The sequence below is a fragment of the Pistacia vera genome, unplaced genomic scaffold (genome assembly GCF_008641045.1).
Source record: "Pistacia vera cultivar Batoury unplaced genomic scaffold, PisVer_v2 Contig656, whole genome shotgun sequence".
NCBI classification, from domain to species: domain Eukaryota; kingdom Viridiplantae; phylum Streptophyta; class Magnoliopsida; order Sapindales; family Anacardiaceae; genus Pistacia; species Pistacia vera.
Window position 1 is genome coordinate 1332107 of NW_022196508.1, and position 26030 is coordinate 1358136.

The 26030-nt window shown below is 34.8% G+C and overlaps 1 protein-coding gene and 1 long non-coding RNA gene across 11 annotated transcripts; one reads left to right on the forward strand and one right to left on the reverse strand.

Moving 5' to 3' along the window:
• The first annotated feature begins 319 nt into the window (after positions 1-319).
• Positions 320-4805, forward strand: LOC116112054. The gene is made up of 3 exons (XR_004125176.1): positions 320-1439; positions 1559-1951; positions 4384-4805. It is a non-coding gene; the product is annotated as an uncharacterized LOC116112054 (long non-coding RNA).
• LOC116112041 (probable disease resistance protein At4g27220) lies at positions 3552-25890 on the reverse strand. 10 transcript variants are annotated; one of them, XM_031398221.1, is made up of 14 exons: positions 25552-25890; positions 24958-25116; positions 24069-24176; positions 23902-23981; positions 23789-23821; positions 23242-23293; positions 23099-23170; positions 21132-21223; positions 7532-10560; positions 5841-6422; positions 4730-5410; positions 4538-4558; positions 4204-4369; positions 3552-4107 (listed from the first exon to the last, which is right to left on the reverse strand). In XM_031398221.1, the coding sequence occupies exons 9-13, from the start codon at positions 10550-10552 to the stop codon at positions 4250-4252; spliced, it is 4425 nt and encodes a 1474-aa protein (XP_031254081.1). In that variant the 5' UTR covers positions 10553-10560; positions 21132-21223; positions 23099-23170; positions 23242-23293; positions 23789-23821; positions 23902-23981; positions 24069-24176; positions 24958-25116; positions 25552-25890; the 3' UTR covers positions 3552-4107; positions 4204-4249. The 10 variants fall into 10 exon arrangements, with proteins under 10 accessions (XP_031254081.1, XP_031254080.1, XP_031254079.1 ...); XM_031398220.1 differs by having other exon boundaries at positions 3555-4107; positions 4204-4558; positions 4730-5395; XM_031398219.1 differs by having other exon boundaries at positions 3555-4107; positions 4204-4558; positions 4730-5404.
• Positions 25891-26030: the final 140 nt, after the last annotated feature.

Genomic DNA, 26030 nt, shown 5'->3' on the forward strand with positions numbered 1-26030 from the left:
AAACAACACCACATTTATGATGAGTCAGTTACGACGTGTGTTTATCTTGGCCCACTCGCCCGGCGACAGCGACAGGCACAATAATAACTCAATGCCTTCAGATATAGACGGTCGAGATGATAACTTTAAAAAAATTATTTTGATTTACAAGCGTGATCTCGCCCGTCACACCTAAGCCGGCGGCGACCAGGCTACCTTTTTTATTTCTTTATTATTAAATAAATATTTTTCTCGTAAACTGGCATAGTAATTATATCATCATCTTTATCAGCCCTTTGTCCTGTATGTAACTTTCCACTTTGTTAGTAAACAAATGTACAAAACAAAAGGATGAAGAAAGCTGAGCTAGTGTTGATCCCTTCATCCGGCGTCGGCCACGTTGTAACGATGGCGGAGATGGCAAAGCTCCTGGTCCACTGTGACCACCGCCTCTCCATCACCGTCCTCGTCATGCAGCTCCCCTTCGACACGAAAGTCCCCGTCTACCTTCATTCACTCTCTCTCCCCACTCAACCCGAACTTCAAAATCATTCAACTCCCAGAAGTCAATCTTTCCCCTTCAAAATATCTTCTCGCATAAGCTTCATGGATTCGTTCGTCAAAAGCCATTAACACCTCGTCAAAGAAGCAGTCACTAAGCTAATTCAGACGGAGTCAGTCTCTGGTGACTCACCTCGACTCGCCGGGTTCGTTCTCGATATGTTCTGTGCGGACATGATTGAAGTTGCGAATGATTTTGGAGTTCCTAGCTGCATTTTCTACACCTCCAGTGCAGCTTTTCTTAGTATGCAGTTACACTTGCAAGTTCTTTGTGATGAGCAAAACCAGCCCATCACTGAGTTGAAAGACTCGGTCACTGAGTAATTTGTCCCGAGTCTCGTTTAGCCGTTGACTACTGCTATGTTTCAACAAGCAAGGGGGTTTAGAGAAGAGAGGGCATTATTGTAAATACATTCAAGCAGTTGGAATCCTATGCGGTCGAGTCTATCTCAGATGGTAAGTTGAACAACACCCCACCTGTGTATACACCGGGACCCATTTTGAATTTAGAGGGTGATGAGAGTGATCGAGGATCAGGTGGATCCATCTCAATAACAAAGATCAAGGAGTGGCTTGATGATCAACCGCCATCATCGATTGTGTTTCTTTGCCCCGGGAGCATGGGAAGCTTCAGTGAGGACCAGGCGAAAGATATCGCTTGTGCGCTTGAACATTGCGGCCATCGGTTTTTGTGGTCCCTGTGTCAACCTCCACCGAAGGGTCAAGTTGGTAATCCTACTGATTATGCTAATCTGACGGACGTGCTACCTGAAGGGTTCATTGATCGGACGAATAAGAGAATAACAAATGTTACATGGATTGCGGAACTCAGAAAGACCATGTTTATTGTATAGCACATCATCATCTATAACCAAGTGGCATGATCGTAGAGTTGCCAGGTTAGTTGACACCATCTACCGCGTTCAAAACACTAGTGAAAGGGTGCTGAACTATTTCATGTGAATTACAATTACCCAATCCTATCTGAAAATCAATCCTACTCGAATCAAATTTTCAGGTATGCGGCAAACAGGTAGAAAGCTTGGATCTTGATTCATCTTCCATTTTATCTGTCCGACTCAATATACAGAACTTTTCAGACAAGACCCAGTTCCTGAACACGCACAAGAACAGCATCCGTGCGGTTGTCGGGAATGCCGCGGCCGGCGCTGAGGCTGAACTGATAGAAGCTTTGCCAAAGCTTGAGATCGCGGCGAGTTTCAGCGTGGGGCTTGACAAAGTTGACTTGGGGAAGTGTAAAGAGAAGGGAATAAGAGTCACAAACACTCCTGATGTGTTGACTGATGACGTGGCGGATTTGGCAATTGGGTTGACTTTGGTTGTGTTGAGGAGGTTGTGTGAGAGTGATCGGTATTTGAGGAGTGGCAAGTGGAAGAGAGGAGATTATAAGGTTAGTGGGATTTTTATTAATGTTAGTTTGGTTTTTGCTTTCGTGGATTAGTATGAAATTGCCTGATTTAATGTTCTGCTAGCATTTTTCTTGGTGTTGGATTTGATAAAGTGGAGAATTTTGTTGTTAATTTTTAGTGTTTTTAGAGTCTAATTGTTAATTAGTGCTGAAACCACCTTATGAATAATGACCTTATAAGAACTTAAATGTGATAAATGTATAATCCTGCAAAGGGTTGTTCTGTGATGTTGGTGATGGTGGTAGTATAGTGATTCGTGGTGTTGAATATGCTTTTAAGCACTAATTGTTAATATGTGGTTTTGTATTGTGTTGTTGGTGAGGAGTTTGTTTTCATGGAGTACTTTTGTCGATTTGAGTTAGAGTTGTTCAATTCTCATGTTCTGCACTTCATTCTCTGTTGTACTCATTGGCAGAGGGCTGAAATCCACAGAATTGGCCTAAACGCTATGAGGGTAACATCTGAGTGTAACAGTGGCAATTGATTATTTGGGAAACTTCAGAAATAATTTGCCTTAGCTGTATGTTAATTTTGTGACAGTTTTGATCAGGATATAAACAGTTATGTAGGACTTGCTTTTACTTGCCTTAGTATCCCTACTTATCTGGGCTTTTAGCCGCCACTTATTGTTTTGTTGTGGATTGAAATAAAGTGGTGAAGGTTAATTCCACAATAGTTACGATATGCACTTGGTTTATCTAGAAAGTTACATTGGGCTCAGTTCTGTATACATTAGGTGTGATGCTCTGTTGTTCCGAATCCTAAGTTAAATGTGGCTCAATTCCGAGTCCAGTTCTCGCCAATTCGTGTTTTTCAATTTCTTGTTTCTTTTCCCTAAAAAAATGAAGAAAAAGAAGATATCTTCAGTGTCTATTATGAATTAAACATCAACTGTATTGTTGAAGAGAAAAGTTGGGTGAGACTAACATTTCATCATCTTTGTTCTGAAAAATATCTTTGTTTTGTGAATTCAATAGCTTATTGTTAGTTTAGAAGCTTTTCAAAATAGCAATGGCATTCATCTCAATCGCTAAATACGCCAAAGATCTTCTAAAGTAGACTGGAAGGCTACAGTCAAATGGCTTTGGGAATTGAACTTGCTGCTGTAGATAGTGAGGAGTTTGACACTCTTGCCTTATATAGAAGCACAGTAGTTGCTCTTCAATACTAATACTTAACCTTAACCAAGCCTGACATTACTTTCTTAGTGATAAACTAAGTCAATTTCTTAAGCAACCAACTCAGTTCCAGTGGCAAGCCTACAAAGAGTACTTAGGTACTTAAAAGGTACCTTATTATATGGTTGGAGTGCTATGCAAATATGGTTGGGCAAATTGTGTACAAGATAGAAGATCTACAAGTGGATGCTATGTTTTTCTTAGTCCTAATTTAGTGCAATGGAGTTGTAGAAAACAGAAAAGTAATGGCTTTATCATCCACTGAGGGAGGGAGATTATAGAGCTTTGTAGAACCTATTGAGATTGAGGCAGAATATAAACAAAACATAATTGAGATTGATATACATTATGTAAAAGAGCAAGTTGTAGCAAATTTGATAAGAATTTAGTATGTTCCTAGTGAAGTGCAAAATGTTGACATCTTTACAAAACCATTGGTGGCAACTGGCAAGACAGTTTTGAGTTCTTAAGAAGTAAACTTATTGTTATACCATCTTCTCAGTATTTGAAAGGGCAAGTAATTAGTGAAGGTAAAGAACAAGTTACAGCAGTAATAGAAGATGCGTAATAGAGAATTTGAAGCAGGAGTAAAACGAAGCAGTAGATATTGAAAAGATTGTAGCAGCAGAACAGAAGTACTGAAGAGGTGAAGGACAAAGTTGAGTTAATTGTAGCAGCAGAAGTACTGATTAGATCCACCAGATTATAACAATTAAGCACCAGATTAATGAACTTCACCCTGAATTATACAAAATACATCAGTTACTAACCCAAACATAAACTCTGTCAATAATCCATTAGAAAATTCACATAACAAGTGAATTGATATTGGACTTAAAATAGAACAAATATATATAACAAGTGCAGTTTAGAAAATTCATCAAATTGAAGACGGTGAATTGAATTTTCTTCTGCTTCCCCTCAAACAGACTAATATTCATTGGATTCGGTGGAGCCAACTGAAAAACCATCAAAAGAAATATAATTAATCACAAGTACATTTATGTTGGAGCCTCTTGAAACAAATTCAATGTTTAGAAAATAAATTCAATTACCTGATTAGAAACGATGAGCATGTTTCTAAGTTTCAGTGTTCTTTCTTCATTCTGTTGGATGAGAATTGGAATAAACCTCTTCAACTTTTATGTACCGAGGTAAATTTTTAAAATCATTCCAGCCGCAAATGAGACCTGTAGACGTCTCTTCATGACTTTCATCTTCATTGTCTATTTCAGGTGCTTGCTCTTCTTGAGTATCATCTTCACTGCCCATTTCAGGTGCCTGCTCTTCTTGACTTTCATCTTCACTGCCCATTTCAGGTGCCTGCTCTTCTTGACTTTCATCTTCACTGCCTATTTCAGGTGCCTTCTCTTCGTGACTATCATCTTTGGCGCTACCTATTTTGGGTGCCTGCAAAAGCCAGATATTGGAAGCATCAAATGGGAAGATAGTAATATTAAGCTTTTTGTGGCATTACATAAGAAGTAAATGTATGAAAAGAAGTTCCTTATTGTGAAGAATAATAAGCAGATCCTTTTCACTTAAAATCTTTAATCAATTATAATTAAAAAATAGAAGTACCTTTGCTTCCGCATGCACACTTTTATTATCTTCATCCCATGAAAATCTTGTACTTATCTTTGGACATCTTTGGACTACCAACAATTCAAGTCGTGGTGTTGGAAATATGAAGTGATAATCCACATGGCAAAAGTTGGTGAGTCTTGGTAAATCTTCCAGGCACATCCACGTAAGTTGAGGCAAGCGAAATTCTTTCTTATCAATCACATCATTATCTCCAAATATTTCTTCTAATTCAGAGTTATCAATTACTCGTAGGAATTTCAGTTGTTGAAAACCCCGAGCTATGGAGATAGGAAACAGATATTTTAATTTATGGCACTTTTCCACTGTAATATCTGATAGAGTTTGGAGAAGATTTGCTCCAACTTCTTCACCATCTTTAACATCAATGATTTGCTCCAATTCCGCACATTCTCTGATGCACAACCTTTTCAATTGCAACATATGATTTCGAGCAACAAATAGTGAGAAGATATGTTTGAGCTTGTTGAAGTGAGCTATTGTTAAAAAGGTCAAATTCTTCAAATTTGAGAATGATAATTCATGTTCTAGAACTCCGCAGTCTTCCATGCTTAATTCTTTAATTTGTTTGAAGAAGCCACATCTCAACCCAGAGAGAATTCCATAGCACAATTGACTACTGCAATTACTCATCTTTACAACCTGCAGATTATGAAACTGCACAATAATGTTATAAAAAGTTTATTAGATAAATTTATGCCAATAGATTATACCGTACTGCCAACCACTAAAAAAAAGTAAGAGAATCTTTTATATATTTTATTTAATTAACTAAAAAATCCAAAAATTCTAAGAGAAGCTGAAATTAAATTGAACAATAACAAAGTAGATTCATTTATAATTTTAAGTGAATGGTCTGATATGCTATTGCTGAATAAGTTTTATTAAACTTGGAAGAATTTTATTCCCATAAAGGGAGTTGTAGTAATTGGTAAACTTAAATTTTAACAATTTTTTAATAATGTCTATAGAATATCTATCCAATTACTACTATTATGATTGAATATTACTAACTCTTCAAGAAGGTTATCATGCATAAAATATCTATCCAAATGGTAAAGGCCTAATAGATAACGATTTAGCATACCTCTTCAACAATGAAAGTTGTAGTTAATTTGGAACAGTCTTTTACTCTGAACTCTTCCAAAGCTGGACAACATGCAGCATATTTTTCTGGAAAAAAGATTACTAGCTTTGCAAGCCCTTCAAGTTCTAACATCTTCAATTTTGGAAGCACAATATTCTTATGAGCTCCTCCACCTACATATTCTTCTCTTTCACGATCCAAATAAAATACTTGTTCCAAATTCTCACAATCCCATACAGTAAGTGATTCCAATTGACCCAACCTCTGAGCAAGAGTAAATGAGAAGATATGTTTTAGCTTTTTGCACTTGCCTATGGATAAAGTGGTTAGATTCTCCAACCTTAAAACATGAGCAGGACCTTTACATAAACCTTCTAGTTCTTCCAGGTCATACAACTCCAAACTCTTTAATTTTGGAAGTGATAATTTATGTTGTTGTCCTTCCAACTGGAATACCTCTTTTACTCCACAATTTTCAATGCTTAATTCTTCAAAATTTTTGAAGAAGTCACATCTAAACCTAGAGAGAATTTCATTACATGATTGACTACAACAATTACTTATCTCCACAATCCGCGGTGCCTAAGAAAACCAATCAGTTAGATGTCTTACAAAAAAATTATGAGATCCATGAAATCACACCAACAACTACTAAAACAATAAACAAAATCTGTTATTTTATTATTGAAACTAAAATTATATAATTTCTCAAAAATAATAACACTAATAATAAAGAAGATGTTATTTTCCATCTTATAATTTTCTTAATTTAACTCTGTAAATCAGAAAGGTAATTTCAATTAACTCAACCTTTGAATACACAATTTGTATGGAAAAAAATCACTTTGTTCTTATCAAAATTTATTAGATCCACCTTATTATAACAATTAAGCAAATCTTTTTTTTCTAATAGTACAATGAAATAATAATAATAATGAAAAGTTGTAAGTAATAAACATTTGTACAGTTTGATCACTAGATTGTAATGTGTCAACTTGCAATAGTATAAGTATGTCTTGTGTCAATTTGTTATTACATTATTAAATACAAGTAAATTTTATATGTGTGTGTGTGTAATCAAAATAAAACTTTTACTTTAAAAATTTTTATTGTTAAACTTCAAAATTGAACTGATTAACAAAAAGTTAATTAGAGTTAATTTTAATTTTATATAAGGGCAAAGTAATTGTATAAATTTAAATTAGTTCTTTTAAAAAAATAAATTAAAATTACTCACAAAGTATACAAAAATAAAAAATAAAAAATAAAAAAGCAATAAAATTATTAGGGCCCTTGAGACTTAACAATCTCTCAGGGGCTGAATGGAATTAATGTCAATTGTAATGAATAATTATATCATGATAATGTATAGCTAAATGATCCTTCTAAAGGTCTAATAGATAAAGATTTAATAATTATGATATAATTTTTCATTGTTGATACCTCACTTAAAGTGAAAAAAACAAATGGTGGTAAAATCTTTTATTTAACCAATAAAACTTTTTTCTTTCCATATTTATCGCAAAGAAATTAAAATAATTTATTGAAATTTATGCATGTTGATTTTTTATTATTTTAATATTGGTCAAATTCAAGCATGTTCGTCCATTTTAGGTAAAAAAAAAAAAAAGAAGAGGAAAAAATTGTGACAACAATTTGTGTTAAGATAAAAATAAAAATTAAAAACATACCTCTTCTAGATCTCCCTCTTTAATTGTCAAATTCGGACATTCAATCAACTGGAACTCTTCCAAAGCTGGCAGAGTTGAATGATTATTTTCTGGAAAGAATCTGGTAAGCTTTTCAAGTGTGTAAAGCTTTAGCTTTTTTAAATTAGGCAACTTGATGTCCTTTCCGTCCTCTGCAACTTCATTTTCTTCTTTTCCATGAAATACTTGCTTCAACTCTGCTGCATCTCTTATTTCAAGATTTTCAAGTTGTATAAGACCTGCTGCAACAAACACCGGAAAAACATATTCCAATCTCGAGCATCTTCTAATTTCAAGATCTTCTAATTTTGACAACATTTTCTCTCCCTTGCCATTATCACCCCTTTCTATCTTGATCAGGAACTCCAAACTCTCACAATCTTCTACACGGAGTGATTTCAACTGCCCCAAACTCCAGGCAATTGATAAAGTGAAAAGATAAGCCAAGCTTTTGCACCATCCCACATAAACATTCGTAAGACTTTGGAAGTTTACAATATTAATGGACATGGGCCCCTTCCATATACACTGCAATTCTGGTAACCTTACCAACAGTAACTTTGCTAAACCTGGATGCAACTCAGAATTTTCTTCCCCCAGTTGCGATGCATCTATCATGCATTTCAAATCTTTACAATCTGAAACATGAAGAGTATTCAATTTCAATCCCTTTTGGTCAATGCTTGGGAGGATATTTTGACAACCTGTTACTCTTTCCAAACTAAGATGTTCTACACTATGATATAGTGCTTTAAATAATGCAGTCAATAAGGTTGCATCAATATCAGCAATTATTAAAGCTTTTGCTGATTCTGAAGATCGAGAAGTTTTGTTCACAACAATTTCATACCTTGAAAGTTTGGGGAAAGCAAAGTCTTTTGGAAGGCATTTTGAATTTATTTTCAAATACAGAATAGCCAAGCGAGATAGACAATTTATCTCTGAAAGCCTAGCATTGCCTGTTTCTATACTCTTCTCTTCAACCTCCCTTTCTTCAAAGATGTCCTTCTCCATGTATAATTCTTCTAATTGAGAAAAGCTTCGTATCAAATTGGAAGGAATTCTTTTTAGCTGATAACACTTACGTAAATCCAACATTCTGAGTTCCTTAAGTTCACTCAATTCTATTGGTAATTCGTCAAAACGAGAACCTCTAAAGCTAAGAATCTCAAGTTTGTTCACCTTGGCAAGGAAAGAAATGTCTCTCAAATTACAATTAGACAACACTAGAGTCTTGAGATTTGTCAAGAATTGAAGTGACTTCAGCGAAAGGTCTACATATCTTAAACTTACAACTTCTAGTGCTTTCATCTCTTGGAAACATTCATCTGAAACTTTCAACGGTGACCATTGATTTTCACCACCCAATAGTAATAGTTTAAGCTTAGGACATACCAGTCTAACAGAGAGCTCTTTTAGTTTGTTTTCCAACAAGGAGATTGCTGTATATTGTTTCCAGCCTTTCTCCCTTGTCAACTGCATCAAATCCATGCCAATCTTGCTCATGAATATATTCTCCCCCTTTGATGTTATCCATAGACAAGCATCACGAACTATATCATGCATTCTCACAAATTCTTTTCCATAAGCATCTAATAGCAAACCCAAAGCCTTCAGGGTTTCAACCATTGAACGTAGGGCCCTCCTTGCTTCTTCAATGGATGAAACACCTTTATATAAATCTAACCCCACTCCTATTCTAACCAAATCCTCCAAAGGAATTTCAAAATCCTCAGGAAAAAGTGAACACATCAAAAAACAAAATTTAATTTCATTTGTTTTCAAATAATCATAACTCAACTTAAGACTGGCATAGACACCTCTCTGTTCACTATTAACATGATATAAATCCTCTAGTTTTGACTTTTTTAGTTTGTCACACACAAATTCCCACATTTCAATTTTTTTCTCTCCATTCAAGTACCTTCCAATGGTTACAAGTGCTAAAGGCAAACCATCACATTCTCTAGCAATTCGAGTAGCCAAAGTATTCAAGTCGTCACAGTCATCATCTAAACATGCTTGCCTTTTGAGTAAAGCCACTCCTTCATGTTCCTCTAAAACATTTAGAGGAATTAATAATTGATACTCCCTATGAGTGTATATTTTTTTGTTGCGGGTTGTCAGAAGCATTTTGCAACCTTTGCTCAATGGAACACCTATTTTTTCCTCGAAATCGAATTCTTCCCAAACATCATCGAGGATTATAAGATTATTATTAGAATTTGACAATCTTGAAGACAACCTCTGAGCTCTTCCCTCTTCAGTTTCTTGCGTAAGTTTCAAATCTAGGAAGTCAGCCAGCTGACCTTGAATATTTCTGAAGTTTGGAGTTTGCGATACAGTAGCCATCACAACATCCTTAAAGATGCCCTTTTCTTTGACTGTTTTACGCACTTCTCTTGCTAAAGTTGTTTTACCCACACCGCCCATCCCATACAATATAACCATATGGGTGCCATCATTTTTAAGTGCCTCCATAATCTCATCAAAAGCAGCCTTTGTAGACCAGCAAAATTCAAAATCTTTAGGTGCTAAAGGTTCACCTGATAGAGGTGCAGGATCTTTAGGAGCTGAAGGTTCACCTGATAGAAGAGCACGACACCCCACTCTTTCAAATTGGCCTTTATCTATAATTTCCTTCAACTGAATGCTTGTCTTTGTTGCTATCCTCCCCAACTGATGTCGAGAGCCCCAATTAGGACACCACCCATTAAGACAAGTTTTATTAACTTCTATTTTTCCTTTCAACGTCTCAACTTCTCCCATGATTTTTCTCGAATCAGACAACCAATCTTGTACAGTTGCCTTAATTTTTTCATCATTTCTTTCTGCAGCTTTGATTTCTTCCTCCACATCACGTTGTTTCGATTTCAAGTTTCGTTCTGCTTTTGTAAGATCTTCAACAATTTGTTTGAAACGAAATAAGTAACGAGCTTGATTTATGGTCGGCTCCACCAGGTATTCTCCAACCTTTGATAGAATAGTAGTTACAATCTCCATCAATATATCTGTTATAAAATAGAAACTATATTAGTACAAAAATTCATCAGCAAGTTTAAAATGCAATTATAGAGATATGAATTTGTAAAATCAATCTTGTTGGAAGCAGTTCAGATAACATCTCTTTTAGTTTTTGAACAATTTATTTTTTATTTTAAAAATAAAATACATCATACGATCTTACACTTTTTCTTTGTAACATTGAACCATGTAACATAATTGTAATTAGTGAACAGGTAAACTTCTAATATTTCATGATTATTTTATTTGTTTGCTGTAGAAAAGAAAACACACCTTTGGGAAAACATGATTTTTAGCCTAGATAAGTGTTTTTAATTCCTAATGACTTTGTATCATAAAAATGTTGTGAGACGTCCTAAACATTATAAAAATGTGTTAAATCTTAAAGAGAAAGTGTGTGGCCACAATTAGTGAGGCCACAAAAAGAGATAGAGGAGAGTAAATTTGTAATGTTAAAGAGACCTATAATATTCTTCTTCTTTTTCATAGTGAAATTTCTGAGTGGTTAAGTAAACATAACTCCTATATAGAAAGTAAAGGACTATGAATGTAATATCCCATATTTTATGGATTATTTTATAAAATTTATTTTGTTTTCTCGGGGAAAAAATGTGAGTTTCTAAATATTTGTTGGGGCATTTTGCAAGAAAAGCTTATGTGGTAGGGTCATGGTAAGAATAAGAGAATAATTGGGGTAGTTTCACAATTTTAGAAAATTGTTTTATATAAAAGTGGGCTTTTCACTCAAATGGAGAAGAATCGAGAAGAAGAGAAGAAAAGAGAGAAAGAATTGAAGAAAGAAAAGAGAGAAAAGGAAGAAGAGAAGAAAGAAAGAAAAGAAGGGAGAGAAGATGAAATCGAGAAGAGAGAGAGAAGAGCAGAAAGCGATGAAGGTGGCTGGAAAAGTGGCCATCGGCGAGCAAACTCCTATGACCGAAAGGAGTAGAGGAGGATTAAGCATGTGGGAGGTGAGTAAAGCTTAAGATTTCCCTATTTGAAGCTTATTGATTAATTTGATTTGTGTTGCTTATGATTGAGTGCATGGTATGAGATTAAACTGAAAAAGGTAAGATTTATTACTATAATGCTATGTGGATAGAACATATATGTGATTTCTAAGCAAAAAATTTGTTAAAGATGTGATTTTTGATATAAGGGTTACTTTGCAAAAGCTGACCACCTGGAATTCCAAAAATTGTTTATGTTGTAAATGGAGACCAAAATCGAAAACCAAACAGTACAATAATCCAAGTAGCAGAAAAACACAAGTAATATGAAAAACAAGAAAAGCAGAATAATAAAGAGAGACACACGGATTTATAGTGGTTCGGTAATCACATAGATTACCTACATCCACTCTTCAGGGCAATAAGGAACCATTGACTATGAGAATAGAGAAACCTTACAGAGATTTACGCTTACTCCTTTACACAAGGCAAAACCCGAGTAAAACCCCTTTGTACAACACCCATAAAACCCAGATGTCCTCACTCTCATACACGATACAAAGTAACTAGAATCAATGACAGATTTATACACAAAGAGAAGGCAAAATAGAAAATACAACTAAGACCTACCACCACCATTTGATTCCATCAACGATCTTCAGGTTTCTAGCACATCCAGATTTGTAACAACTTTCTCTCTCTGTAACCAAGAGAGAAAGCTCGAGAATGAGAACTAAGCAAAACCTAATTTACATTAGGTTTATTGAAGAATGGAAAGGACAAAATTGCCCCTTAGTCTTTAACAAATAACTTTGACCACCCAAGTTATAAGTTGACTTCCACGTAGGCATAGGTCAATTGCCATAGCACAACAAATCTCCACCTTGGCATTTGATCTCTACCATTCCTTACTACCCTGGAACTTCCTCTAATTTTCTTCAATATGTAGAAGGCTCTTCAAGAGCCCTAACTTGTCCAAAGTAACAGACTTAATGAACATGTATGCTGGGTTTTCTTTTCCAAGAATCTTCTCCACCTTAGTGACTTTGTGTTCAATCAAATTTTTGATAAAATGCAACCTAACATCAATGTATTTTGATCTCTCATGAAAGACTTGATTTCTGTACAGAAAAATTGCACTTTGGCTGTCAATCTTGACTAGAACTTGCTACTGATTCAGTCCCATCTCATCAAGCATTCCCCTGAGCCACATTGCCTCTTTGATTGTCTCTGTAATTGCAACATATTCTGCTTCCGTGGTTGACAGAGTAACTATAGCCTGCAAGTTAGCCTTCCAACAAACCAGATTATCCCAAATAGAAAAATAGAAACCAGTCGTAGATTTTCTATTATCTATGTTTCCAGCATAATCAGCATCAACACACCCTACAATAGGATTCACCTGATTTTGCCTTTTGCTGTAAATAATACCAGTGGACAGTGTACCCCTTACATATCTGAACACCCATTTTACAGCTTCCTAATAATTCTTCCCAGGATTGCTCATAAACCTACTAATAGAACTGACTGCAAAAACCAAATTTGGTCTGGTACAGACCATCAAATACATCAGGCTCCCTATTACATTTGCATATGGAATGCAGGCCATTTCCCTCTTTTCATCTTCTATTTTTGGGCACTGGATTGTACTTAGTTTAAAATGTTGACCTAAAGGTGTTTTAACAGGTTTACAATCATACATGTTAAACTTCTTAATGATTTTTTCAGCATATTCTTTTTGAGACAACACAAGTCTTCAAGTTTTCCTATCCCTTTCAATATTCATACCTAGGATCTTTCTAGCTTGCCCTAAATCTTTCATTTCAAATTGTCTACTCATCTCTTCTTTGAATCTAATAATCTCAGAAAAATCTTTACAGGCTAGAAGCATATCATCCACATACAAGGCCAAGTAGATATAGCATTCACCATATAAGCACTTGAAATAAAAACAACCATCAGAGCTACTTCGAATAAAACCAGCATTCACCATAAAACAATCAAACTTCCTATACCACTACCTAGGTGATTGATTTAACCCATACAAGGATTTTTTTCAAAAAAAAGACTTGGTTTTTAGACCCCTTTTCAAACAACTCAGGCTCCTACATCAGAATTTTTTCTTCTAAATCACCATTTGAGAAAGCTGTTTTGATGTCTAATTGCTCTAGTTCTAAACCAAACTGAGCTACCAAAGATAAGAGGATTCTAATGGTAGTGTGTCTCACAACTGGTGAGAAAATTTCATTGTAGTCTACCCCTTCAACCTGTGTGAAGCCTTTTGCTACTAACCTTGCTTTAAACCTAGGTGCTTCTACCGCTGGTATACCTTATTTCCTTTTGAAAACCCATTTGCATTTAACAACCCTACTACCTTCAGGTTTGTTAATTAGAATCCAGGTCTGATTTTTTATTAAGGAATCATACTCTTCTTGCATGGCCAGTTTCCATTGCCTAGAATCTCTACTATTCATGGCTTCCTTAACAGTTCTATGTTCCTCATCAATCTCTTCAACAACTTGAAGAGCAAAAGCTACCATATCAGCATGTGAGTACCTACTAGGTAGTCTAATTTCCCTTCTTTCTCTATCTCTAACTAGTTGATAATTTTACGAATCATTTCCATCACCATCATTATCATCTAAGCTAGGTTTATCCACCTAGGTTTGGGAATCTAAAATAGGGTCTAAACCAGGATTGTTAAGGTTCGAAAATTCTCCACTTAGATCCAAGTTAAACACCTTTGTCCTATATGCATTGTCACTTTCTTTCTGACTCAACCCACCGAACTCATCCTCATTAAACCTAACATCTCCACTAACAATGCACTTTTTTCCTACAATATCCCAACATCTGTACCCTTTTATGCCATCAGGATAACCTAGAAAAATGCATCTAATAGCCCTTGGTTGTAACTTATCGGATTTCTCATGCACAAACACAGTGCAACCAAAAACTCTAAGGTTACTATAATTTGCAGGATGTCCAGACCATTTCTCCATGGGTGTTTTGAAATTAATGGCTGAGGAAGGTATTCTGTTTATTAGATAAACTGCAGTGTGGGCAGCCTTTGCCCAAAACCTGGTGGGTAATTTAGAATAGGATAATAGACTTCTAACCTTCTCTAGAATGGTCATATTCATTCTTTCTGCTAATCCATTCTGCTGGGGTGTGTCTCTTACTATTCTATGCCTCAAAATTCCACTTTCCCTACACAGACTATCAAACTCTTCATTGATAAATTCTAACCCATTATCAGTTCTAAGTTTCCTGATTTTCTTCCAAGATTGATTTTCTATCATAACCTTCCAATCTTTGAATTTCCTAAAGGCCTCTCCCTTAGTTTTCAAGAAATAAATCCATACCCTCCTAGAGTAATCATCTATGATGCTAATGAAATACTTACAACCTCCCAAAGATGGATATTTAGTTGGCCCCCACACATCATAATGGATATAATCTAAAATAGCCTTAGAATAGTGGTTTCCCACACCAAGCCTAATTCTGCTCATCTTCCCATAAATGCAGTGATCACAGAAATCTGGCTTTTCTACTTTATCCCCTCCTAGAACCTTTTGCTTACTCAGCTCGACTAATCATTTTTCACTAACATGCCCTAACCTCCTATGCCATAAAGCTGTCCTATTTGACTTCTGAGATAAAGATACAGTTGTTGTTCCAGTTATGGTTGAACCATTTAGAACATACAGCCCATTCTTCATCTCACCCTTCATTACAACTAAGGATCCTTTAGTTACTTTAAGGACTCCACCTTGAGCCTTGTAGCTATAGCCAATTGAGTCTAGACTTCCTAGAGAAATTAAATTTCTTTTCAGCTCTGGTATGTATCTAACATCTGTGAGCCATTTTGAACTTCCATCATGCAAATTCAGCCTTACATCTCTTATTCCTAAGACTCTACAAACTGCATTATTGCCCAACAAAACTTTTCCAGACTCTAGTTTCTTAAAGTTTGACAGAAAACTCCTATTTGGAGTCATGTGGAAAGAACAACTAGAATCAAGTACCCATTCAGCATCAGTTTCATTTTCAGAAGCTACCAACACATCAGAACTCTCATACCCATCGGAAGCTATATGTACACTCCTACTAGCATCCTTTTCCCCTAATTTTTTCTTCCTGTCAGGACAGCCTCTCTTAAAATGACATTCCTTATGACAGTGGAAACATTTTCTAACAAATTTGGACTTAGACTTTGATCTACCCCTGAAACTCCCTTTCTTGTGACCTTTCTTTTTAGATCTTCCTCTCACGTATAACCCCTCACCATCTAGTTTACCTTCTTTCCTAAACTCAGTGTCTTTTGCAGTAATTGCAACTACAACCTTATCTAGTTGAAGGGTTTGCCTACCATATTTAAGGGTGTCAACAAAATTTGAGAACATTTTGGGTAATGAGTTAATAAGTATCACAGCTTGATCCTCATCTTCAACTCTAACACTAAGACCTTCTAAATCCTGTACTAGTTTCATGAAATCGTTCATATTTTCTCCTAAATGTTTGTTTTCATCCATTTTAAAACTGAAAAATTTCTGTTTTAAAACTAATCTATTAGGAGAGGACTTAGACAGGTATAGTGAATCTAATTTCTCCCAAACCCCAGCTGGTGTGGTCATTTTCTTAACTTTTCTTAAGACTTTATCCCCCAGTCCTAGAATTAGAGTATTGTGGGCCTTATCTAACAAATCCTTCTTCTCCTTATCGGATAGATACTCTGGTAGGCTATCCTCCCCCTCTAGAGTAGTAGACAATCCATCCTTAACTAAGACTGCCTTCATCTTCATCTTCCATAAACCATAATCATTATCCCCTGTGAATTTTTCTACCTCAAACTTAGACATTTCTAGGTTTCTAACCTTCCCAGTTACTCAGAGGGTAAAAGCCCCAAATTACCCGAGACTAATTGAAACCCTAAGTTAAAGAAAAATTGCAGCTGTGGAAACAGATCTAACCCTAAACTACTGCAGATTCGAAAAGGATCTCACAACCTAGAATAAAACCTAGGTGCTAGAATGAAAACCTAGCTCTGATACCACTTGTTGTAAATAGAGACCAAAATGGAAAACCAAACAGTACAATAATCCAAGCAGTAGAAAAACACAAGTAATATGAACATTAAGAAAAGCAGAATAATAAAGAGAGACACACAAATTTATAGTGGTTCGGTAATCACATAGATTACCTACATCCACTCTTCAGGGCAATAAAGAACCATTGACTATGAGAATAGAGAAACCTTATAGAGATTTACGCTCACTCCTTTACACAAGGCAAAACCCAAGTAAAACCCCTCTGTACAACACCAGTAAAACCCAGATGTCCTCACCTCTCATACATGATACAAAGTAACTAGAATCAGTGACAGATTTATACACAAAGAGAAGGCAAAACAGAAAATATAGCTAAGACCTACCACCACCGTTTGATTCCATCAACGATTTTCAGGTTTCCAGCACATTCAGATTCATAACAACTTTCTCTCTCTGTAACCAAGAGAGAAAGCTCAAGAATGAGAACTGAGCAAAACCTAATTTACATTAGGTTTATTGAAGAATGGAAAAGACAGAATTGCCCCTCAATCTTTAACAAATAACTTTGACCACCGAAGTTATAAGTTGACTTCCACGTGGGCATAGGTCAATTGCAACATCACAACAGTTTACATGTTTGAATGAAGCTAAATTTTGGATATGTTGTTGTAGACTTCTTGAGGAGTGTTTAGAAATTTGTTTCACTCCAAAAATCGAAGTAGTGGATTTTCTATGGATTTTTGAAGTTTGCCCTGCAATTCTTGAATTTGGGTTTCTGCAGAACGAGTAGTTTAGTAGATGATTTGATGCATCTATTCCTTTTTAAATTTGATGATTTTAAATTCTTTTGAATCCTATAGGTGTCTAGTTTGATACTGGAGGATTTCGTGCGGTTTAGATTAAAGGTTAAATTGTTATATATTTTACAAGTCAATAACCTCAATTCTAGAAGCAGTTGGCAGTTTTGAAAATGTTGAAAGAAAATTCTGTTTTAAATGGTTATTGACTCTAGAATGGCTTGGATAATTTATTTGAACCTCATATGTGTGTCTTGAATGCCCCATTAAAATTATGGCTTAAATTGATGAATGAAATTTTTATGAAAAATCCTGGAGTGATCAGTGTTCGGTTATGAGACAGTTTTTGTTAAAGGATGTTAAGTTAATATTTTGTTGTTTAAAATGTCCAATGAATTTAATGTTGAAGTGTTACCATAGGGAGACCTTTGCATGGAGAGGTCATTGGATTTCGGATAAAGGAAGACAAGCACATACATTGTTACAGGAATCCGATCCCTCTTTGGATCAAGAATTTAGCTTCAAAAGGTGAGTGGACCAACCAAAATTTCCTTGCTAAAATTCTGATTTTCTGTTGTATGTAATGCGTGGAAGCTTGTTGTTGTTGAAAAATGGCTTTTAGCAAAATCACATGGGGTAGAAATGATAATGGAGAAAGGTTTAGGGACTTATATATAATAGGCCAAGAAAAGGTTGTTTGTCCCACATTGATTAGAATTGAAAAGTGGGAAACTTTTGGGGCCTATATATAAGGACCCATATCATTGTTATTAATCATCCCAAGTTGTAATTCCATTACTTCTTTTTGCAAGTGGTTCTTTCTTTAAGGACCCTTTAGTTTGCAAGTTTTGTTGTATCTCCCCTTTGTTTTGGGTATTTGTTGTATTGTCCAAATATTTGTAATATTGTTTGGAGATAGTGGAGCTTTCTTTTGCAGTGCCCGAGGACGTAGGTTTTAATACCGAACCTCGTTAATTCCTGGTATTCTTTATTTTTGCATTTAATTTTGGCAATTTATTTATGCTTTATTACTTGTATTATTATATTCAATAAGCTAGCGTTAGAGTTTATGTTTCCGTTGCATAACAGTTGTGGCGTTTGATGTGTGTTTTGGTGATGAAAAAAAAAATGCATTCTTGCTTGGTGGGTATTTTAGTAGACTTGAAGATTTTATGTTTGTAACTTAATGATGAATTTATGTGTTTATATATTTTGGATATTGTATAATGAGCTTGATTTGAAATTGATTGTGATTGGAAACAAATCGAGCCAATTGGTGGTATTGGTTTGCTTGATTTACAATTGGGAGTGTTGGATATTAAATAAATGAAAATGGTATGGATTGCTTTAGGAGGATGTGGATTATGTTGATGAATTGGCTTAGTGTTGTTTAATCAAGATCATGATTATTGGCTTATGAAAATGTTATATGTATATTGGCATTAAGTGTTTGATATGCATGATTATGGGTTATGGATCATGTATTGGAAGGGAACTTTTGGCATGCATGTGTGTTTGTGTGAAATTGCATAATTTGGATGATTGGAAATTAAATTGTGAGAAATTGCATGTGGAATTGCTTATTAAAATGGAAAATCCAGCCAAATTTTGGGGAGGGCTGGTTTGTTTGTTCTTGATTAGAGAATGAGGAAATTGTAGGGTAATGTTGGTGGGAATAGAGTTATTGTTGGGACGATATGAAATTCTTGGTTTCGGTTGAGTTGCAGTGCAAACTTGGTAGATATGGGTTGTTGTCAAATTGAATAAAATATTGGTGGCTGGTTTATTAACTCTTGATAGATTGAAGTATTGATGTGCTTATAAAAAGAGATGGGATTGGCCCAAATTTAAGAAGTTGTGAGTAATGGGTGTTTTGGGTTGGCTTATAATTGTGACAAGATATATTAAATTAGTATTAGGTTTCTTTTTATTTGGGGGGCATAAGGCCCAAATTTCTTTGCTTTGGGTTAGTATTTGATTGTAATTGGTGGAAGGATTCCCAAGGGGGCACATTGTCAGTTTTGCGATAATTGGAGTACAGGTAGGGGGCTAATTGTAATATTTGAAACCTTTGGGAAAATAGGTGGACAAATATGAGGTGTAAATTGATATTTTATAAGTTGGTATACTTTGGAAAATTATACTCGTATTTACATGATGGTTTTACTAAGAAATATATGCCAGCCATATTTGAGCACTTGCATGAAAGCATGTAATATTATTGAAGGTTGGGAAGTTCGAAGGTGGGATTGTGGAAGTGTTATGCGGATTGTAACCACCTTTGTAGTACCGTCTCCCTGAAACATCAGTTAGTATTTATATTCGGCCTCATGCACGCAATGAGATGGTTCATACTACTACATTGTGATAGCATCCTATCAGGACAGTACGGACACCTAACGAGCTCCAAGCGGGATTACACCAGGCGCATATTGACTTGAGTGAGATTATGACACCCAGTCGGTATTGGCTTGGGTGGGATTTGATGAGACTATTGGGCAGGTATTGGCTTGAGTGGGATATGATTAGCCTTCTGCGTGTATTGAGATGACCCATACTTCTGAACGATGATGATCTACACCATCCTATCGGAATAGGTAGGGCGCTTGACGAGCTCCAAGCGGGATTAAACCCTGAGGATAGACCTTAGGAGGGATTTGACTGATTACACTAGGCGGGTATTGGCCTAGTTGAGCAGCTAGTTGGTTGTCTATATTAGGGACCTTGGGTACTAGTGTGGTAGTGGTGATGGTGGTGGTGGTGGTGGTTGCATTAACTGAATGAGTGGAACTTGTGAACATCTAGCGGGTATAGGTTGGGATGAAATTTATAAATATCTAGCGGGTCTAGGTTTGGGTGGAAATTGTGGACACTTGGCGGGCATTGGCGTGAGCAAGAGTGGGTTTTGTGTTGGGAAATGCCTACTCAACTTTGATGATGGTGTATCGATTTGCGTGAAAATAATACGATGATCTATGGTAATTGGAAAGTTTGTACAAGGATGCGAATTTCCTTGATGGGCATGAGTGGAGATATGAATCAAGGAAATTATATAAGGAAAGTGTGGTTTCATTAAGGGAATAGTTATGTGTTATGTGAAATGCAAGTTTTACTGATGCAGGACGGTTGAAAGTTATTTTCATTTATAAATTGTATTATCCACTCATTGGGCTTCCTAGCTCACTGTTTTATGTTTTTCCCCCAGGATTGCATACAAGGTATACGTGAGGTGCTTGCTATACACATTCGGTTGGCTGACAGACATATGTTCATAAGCATGATGTTTATACACATTAGAAACACCCTGATACATTTGTTCTATAAACTGCTTTCTAAGATTTACGTTTTTCATAACTATGTTTTGTGTTACACTATTGTCATTAAAATTTTTATGAATGGAGTTGGTAAATTGTTTTTTGAAAAAAAAAAAAAAAAAAATCACCCTCCTCTTGGGATCTTGAGTCCCTCAAAGTGCCCGAAGTCGACAGGATAGGAATACCAGGGAGGAGGTGTGACAATAAATCCTTGTGAGTATGGTCTGATTAATTTTGCCCTTTTGGAATAGATTAATGCTAGGTAATTAGCATAAAAAATCCCATCATATTCAAAGAGTGAAATATGGCAACCTTATATTGTGATATCCGTATTTTGGATTAATAATAATTATTTAGATAAGATAAACAAATATTCAGCCGTGTTACTATTTTCTATGCTATATAAAATTTAAAAAATAAGAAAACAAAATAACAGAAAATTTAAATACCTTGCTTAAAAACCAATGATATTTTCGCAAAATGTCAAGCTTCGAGTAACTACCAACAAAGTGCAAGCACCTGGTTTTGATCAGACCTTTATCTGAAAGAGGTGAGACAAGAAAATAAATAAGATGTGAAGTAATTAAATATAAATTAATGTTAAAAGAGGAAAAACTATGAAGCATTGTTGATCATTCCTTTAAATAATTTAATTATAAAAAAGAGGAAAAACATTTTTTATTATTTTGTTCCTGTTTGATAACAAACAAAGTTAGTTCAGACTGGAGTATGCATTTCAGTGTAGGTAGTAGTGAATATTCTTGAAGCGCCTTTGTTAATATTTGCTCAATTACCACCCCAAGAAATAAAATCATATCTAACCTTACAAATATTAAAATATCTATTTCTAAATAAGATAAGATATATATATATATATACAGTTACACCTCAATAAATTAATATCATTGGGACCATAAAAAATTTTATTAATAAATTAATATATTAAATAATCGTATAAATTAATAAATTATTAATTTATTGAGGTATTCTTTATTTTTTTTTCCAAAACATTGAACTTAATACATGTACATATTGTGTATAGTTAATGTGGTTAGGGAATAGTTCATAGTTAATGCACTTAAAGCAACAGTCACATTGCATAATTTTCTCTTGCAATATGAGAACACTGCACTAGTGGTTCTTAATGCACTAAGAAAAATAAGAGATGAGATCCAAGAAGACATCAATTTCAAGAGGAAACAAATAACATTTGACTCATTTTATAAAAGGCCTCCTAATTGAGCCATGCATATATATAATTTTGATGTATAACGAGATTATTAATTTATATATCAAGTGGTATCTATGTGTGTTTTTTTTTTTTTTTTTTTAATGTATTATCTTATAAATTTAGCGAATTATTAATTTACCACATTGGTCCTAAGAGTATTATTTAATTGAAGTTATTAATTTATCAAGTATAAATTTATCGATGTTTAACTGTATTTTTTAACCTACACAAGGTCAACCATGGCTCAAGAGGTCCACCTTTAGTTAAGACATTTTCTTTTAATTTTAAGATTAACATATTAAACTGTATGATAAATTTTGGTTTCATGATGATGCTCTAAATCAAAAGTTTTAAATTAGGGTCTTCTCTATTAAGCTATATCCATATTGTAATAAATGTCAAAACCACATAAGAAAAAAATGATGGGTGCGTTTGGTTTATTATTTTGGATAGGATTTTGGGAATATTATTGAATAGTTGGATAGGAGAGTATTACGAGGTAAATTTTAAAAATTTATAAAAAAGTCCCTATGTTTACTAATTTAATTAAATACCCCAATATATAAAATGACAAAAATACCCCCACGACCTGCAGTGCCAGATTCCGGCCACCACCGCCGAAATCTGGCCAGAAAATCGTGTTAAGATATAGACCGGTCGAATCTGTGTCGTAACGCGTTGTTATGGCCTTTTCCGGCCAGATTCACCACGGATCTGGCCGGAAAAGGCCAGATCTACCGCCTGCTGTGGCCGTGACGATAGAAAAAGGCTAAAAAGACGGCCATCTTTTATGGCCGTTGTTTTTGGTCAACGATGGCCATTTCTTTGGCCATCACCGACGGCCAGATCTGGCCTTTTTCGACCAGATCCACTGTGGATCTGGCTGGAAAAGGCCAGATCAGTGAATTACCGGCCAGTTCTGGTTGGTAATTCACCGTTGTGGCAAATTCTGGCTACACCGATGGTGGTTGCCAGAATCTGGCAAGTATAGGTCACAAGGGTGTTTTTGTTAATTTTTAAACTCTTTTTCAGGGGGTATTTAATGAAATTAATAATCTTATGGGGTCTAAAAGTAATTAAAAATAAGGTAATATTTCTGGAATAATGTGTCAAACATTATTTGGAGAATAGGATTGGGAATATGGGCAGAAATAATAAGACAAACATGCCCGATATTTCCTGTACCTTTTTTCTGTTAAAGGATATTTTGACACGATAGAAAACTACACACTTTGAGAGACTATTATGACCTGCATTCTGCAAGTGAAACAATAAAAATAAATAACTAAACAATAAATACGAACTTTAAATATTGTATGCAGTCATACTTGATTAAACTGGAAGATATTATACTCTTCATAGGATTAATAGCCCACAACCCTGAGTAAAATATCCGAACAATGGCTAATAATTAGTCAAATATCATAAATTGTTAAGAGTTATAAGCTAAAACCAGGAGACAACAAAGTCAACAGTTACCTCTCTTCTTCTCAATCTATATAAGCTATTTTACCTCGTCTCTTACGTTGTAACGAAAAACATTTTTCCAGAAGCCTTAGCTCGCAAGTTTTTTCTCTATTCTTAGCATAAACTGACTTAAATTAACCAAATGTAATAAGAAAATGAAATTTCAGCCCTATCCTTGGAACAATGGAGGCAGCCTATATGCAGTATTATTCTAAACAAAAATTTTTGTCTTCTTTAACCCATATGGAAAATTAATTTAGACATGTGGCCATTGACCACACATTCTAAATAAACTTCAGCCAAGCCAATGAACTTCAAAACATTAATTTTTGTAGTCTTTCTTTAACTTTTTAATGAAATAATTTGTAGTGGTATGATAACGAAGTTTAAAGATGATAAGTATCATACCCAACTGTGATGATGCTATTTGAGCTTGAGAATCTGTGGTCACAATTCGCAAGGTTCAACTTTATGAACTAGGATATATGTCTAAAGCTAGTATAAAAGCTTGTGACTGATACCTTCTAGGTAAGAGAATCTGAAGTAAAATTCCACATTTAGAATGAAGTGTATTTGAGATCTTCGATCAAATCCTTGCAAACTTTAAGTTCATAAAGACATTAGCAAATAAATAATAGCAAAGAAACCAACTAAAACTAGAAGAGAAGTTGAAGTTGAAACATCATACCAATTGGTGTTCTCCTTGAAATGAAACTTCTCTGGTATCTGTAAATCTTTGCACAATCACCTCTCTACTTTTATCAATGGATGACCACAATATCTCCAAAGACTTGACCTATCAAATGAGAAAAAGATAATTAAGTAAAATATAAGTGACAGCATTATTAAGTTCACCCTAATAACAATTTATCTATTTATGCTCTCTAGATGTTCCTAAGGATCCTTTGGTTTAAACTAACAATCCAGATCATTTATAGTAAAGTTTACAAAGTTTATAGATAATGTATAATAATGAAGTTGAAAAATAATAAGTAATCATACCAACTGTTGATGATGCTATTCAAGCTTAAGAATGTATGGTCACAATCACAGTTAACATAAAAGTTAGTATCTATATCCAAGACATTTCTCTGCCAACTTGCTAATTGCCTCCTAAGATAGCTTATTCCCACATCATTAGAACTTGTATTGTCGACCATTATTGTGAAAACTTTAGAAATACCCAATCAAGCAAGCACCTCTCAACTGTCTTCCCAATGATTATACCTTTATGACTACTTATAGGACAAAAATTTAAAATCCTTTTATGTAGTTGTCAATTCTCATCCCCAAAGTGAACCATAAGACACATATAATTAAGATTTTGACAACTTGTCCATGCATCAGTGGCGAGACAAACTGTGTGATTAAACTTACTAAAAAACTTCTTCATTTTTTCACTCTCTTTAATATAAATTTTGAAAGAATCTGTAGCCACAATTTGTTTACTTTTCCAACCCTATTCTATTTTGTTTTAATATTGTTCATAATTAAATCATATTCTATTCAATTCAAAACATTTAACAATCACATTTCTTAATAAAAAATTATAAATTAACAAAAACAGCCCCACCCACCCAAGCAACAGTCGCCCACCAGCGCAACCACCACCGCAACCACCACCACAAGTCGTCGAAGCCACCTCGGCCACCAGTGTCAGAACGATGCACGATCAGTTGGATCTGACCGATCGTGCGCCGATCTGTCCGTTTTCGACCAGATCTACGGGTAAAGATCTGGTTATTGACCACAGATTCTAAATAAACTTCAGCCAACCCAATGAAGTTCAAATATGAAATAATGAAGTTCAAAACAAATTAATTTTTATAGTTTTTCTCTAACTTTATAATGAAATTTTTGTAGTAGTGTAATAATGAAGTTCAAAGATGATAATTATTATACCCAACTATGATGATGCTATTTGAGCTTGAGAATTTGTGGTCACAATTCGCATAAGTACAGCTTTATGAAGTAGGATATATATCCAAAGCTATTATATAAGTTTGTGATTGATACCTTATGGATAAGAGAATTTGAAGTAAAATTCCACATTCAGAGTGAAGTATATCTCAAATCTTGCATGGTTTAGTTGGAAAAAAGCAAATTGAATGAAATTATTCAAAGTAAAAGACCAATAATTTTGATTAAAACCAAAAAGAGCAGGAAATTACCTTCTTCTATAAGCCAATATAATTCTCCGTCACTAAGGGGACTTCAGTTGACTTGACTATAGTTCACAGATATTAATTAGTATATCAAAACCAACTAAAAGCAAAAAGTAATAAAGATCAACAATAAATAATTATATGAAAACGTATTGTGTATATGTCGTTGATCGGATCCTTAAAAGTAAATAATAACAAAAAAAGAAGTTAATTAAATCAACTAAAACCAGAGGAGATGTTGAAGTTGAAACATTATATTGGTGTTCTCCTGGAAATGAAACTCCTCTGGCATCCGTAAACCTTTGCACATAAAACTGAGTTGAGAGAGAAAATGTAATTTGGAAATTAAAGTATTCTAACAAATGCGTGTGAAAACTGCTTTTATCATTGGACGATATGATTCAAAGATGGACGAAATTACGGTGGAGACATAGTGGGACAGCAATGAATTTCTTTCTGACAGAAGAAAAAGAAGAAGACAAACA

Bases quoted from the DNA above. Each gene is read 5' to 3' on its own strand.
- LOC116112041 (XM_031398217.1), bottom strand. From the start codon at position 10,552: ATGGAGATTGTAACTACTATTCTATCAAAGGTTGGAGAATACCTGGTG. The intron at 6,423-7,531 runs GTATGTTTTTAA...TGGTTTTCTTAG, and splicing joins AAGAGGGAGATCTAGAAGAG to GCACCGCGGATTGTGGAGAT. The intron at 5,411-5,840 runs GTATGCTAAATC...ATTATTGTGCAG, and splicing joins CAACTTTCATTGTTGAAGAG to TTTCATAATCTGCAGGTTGT.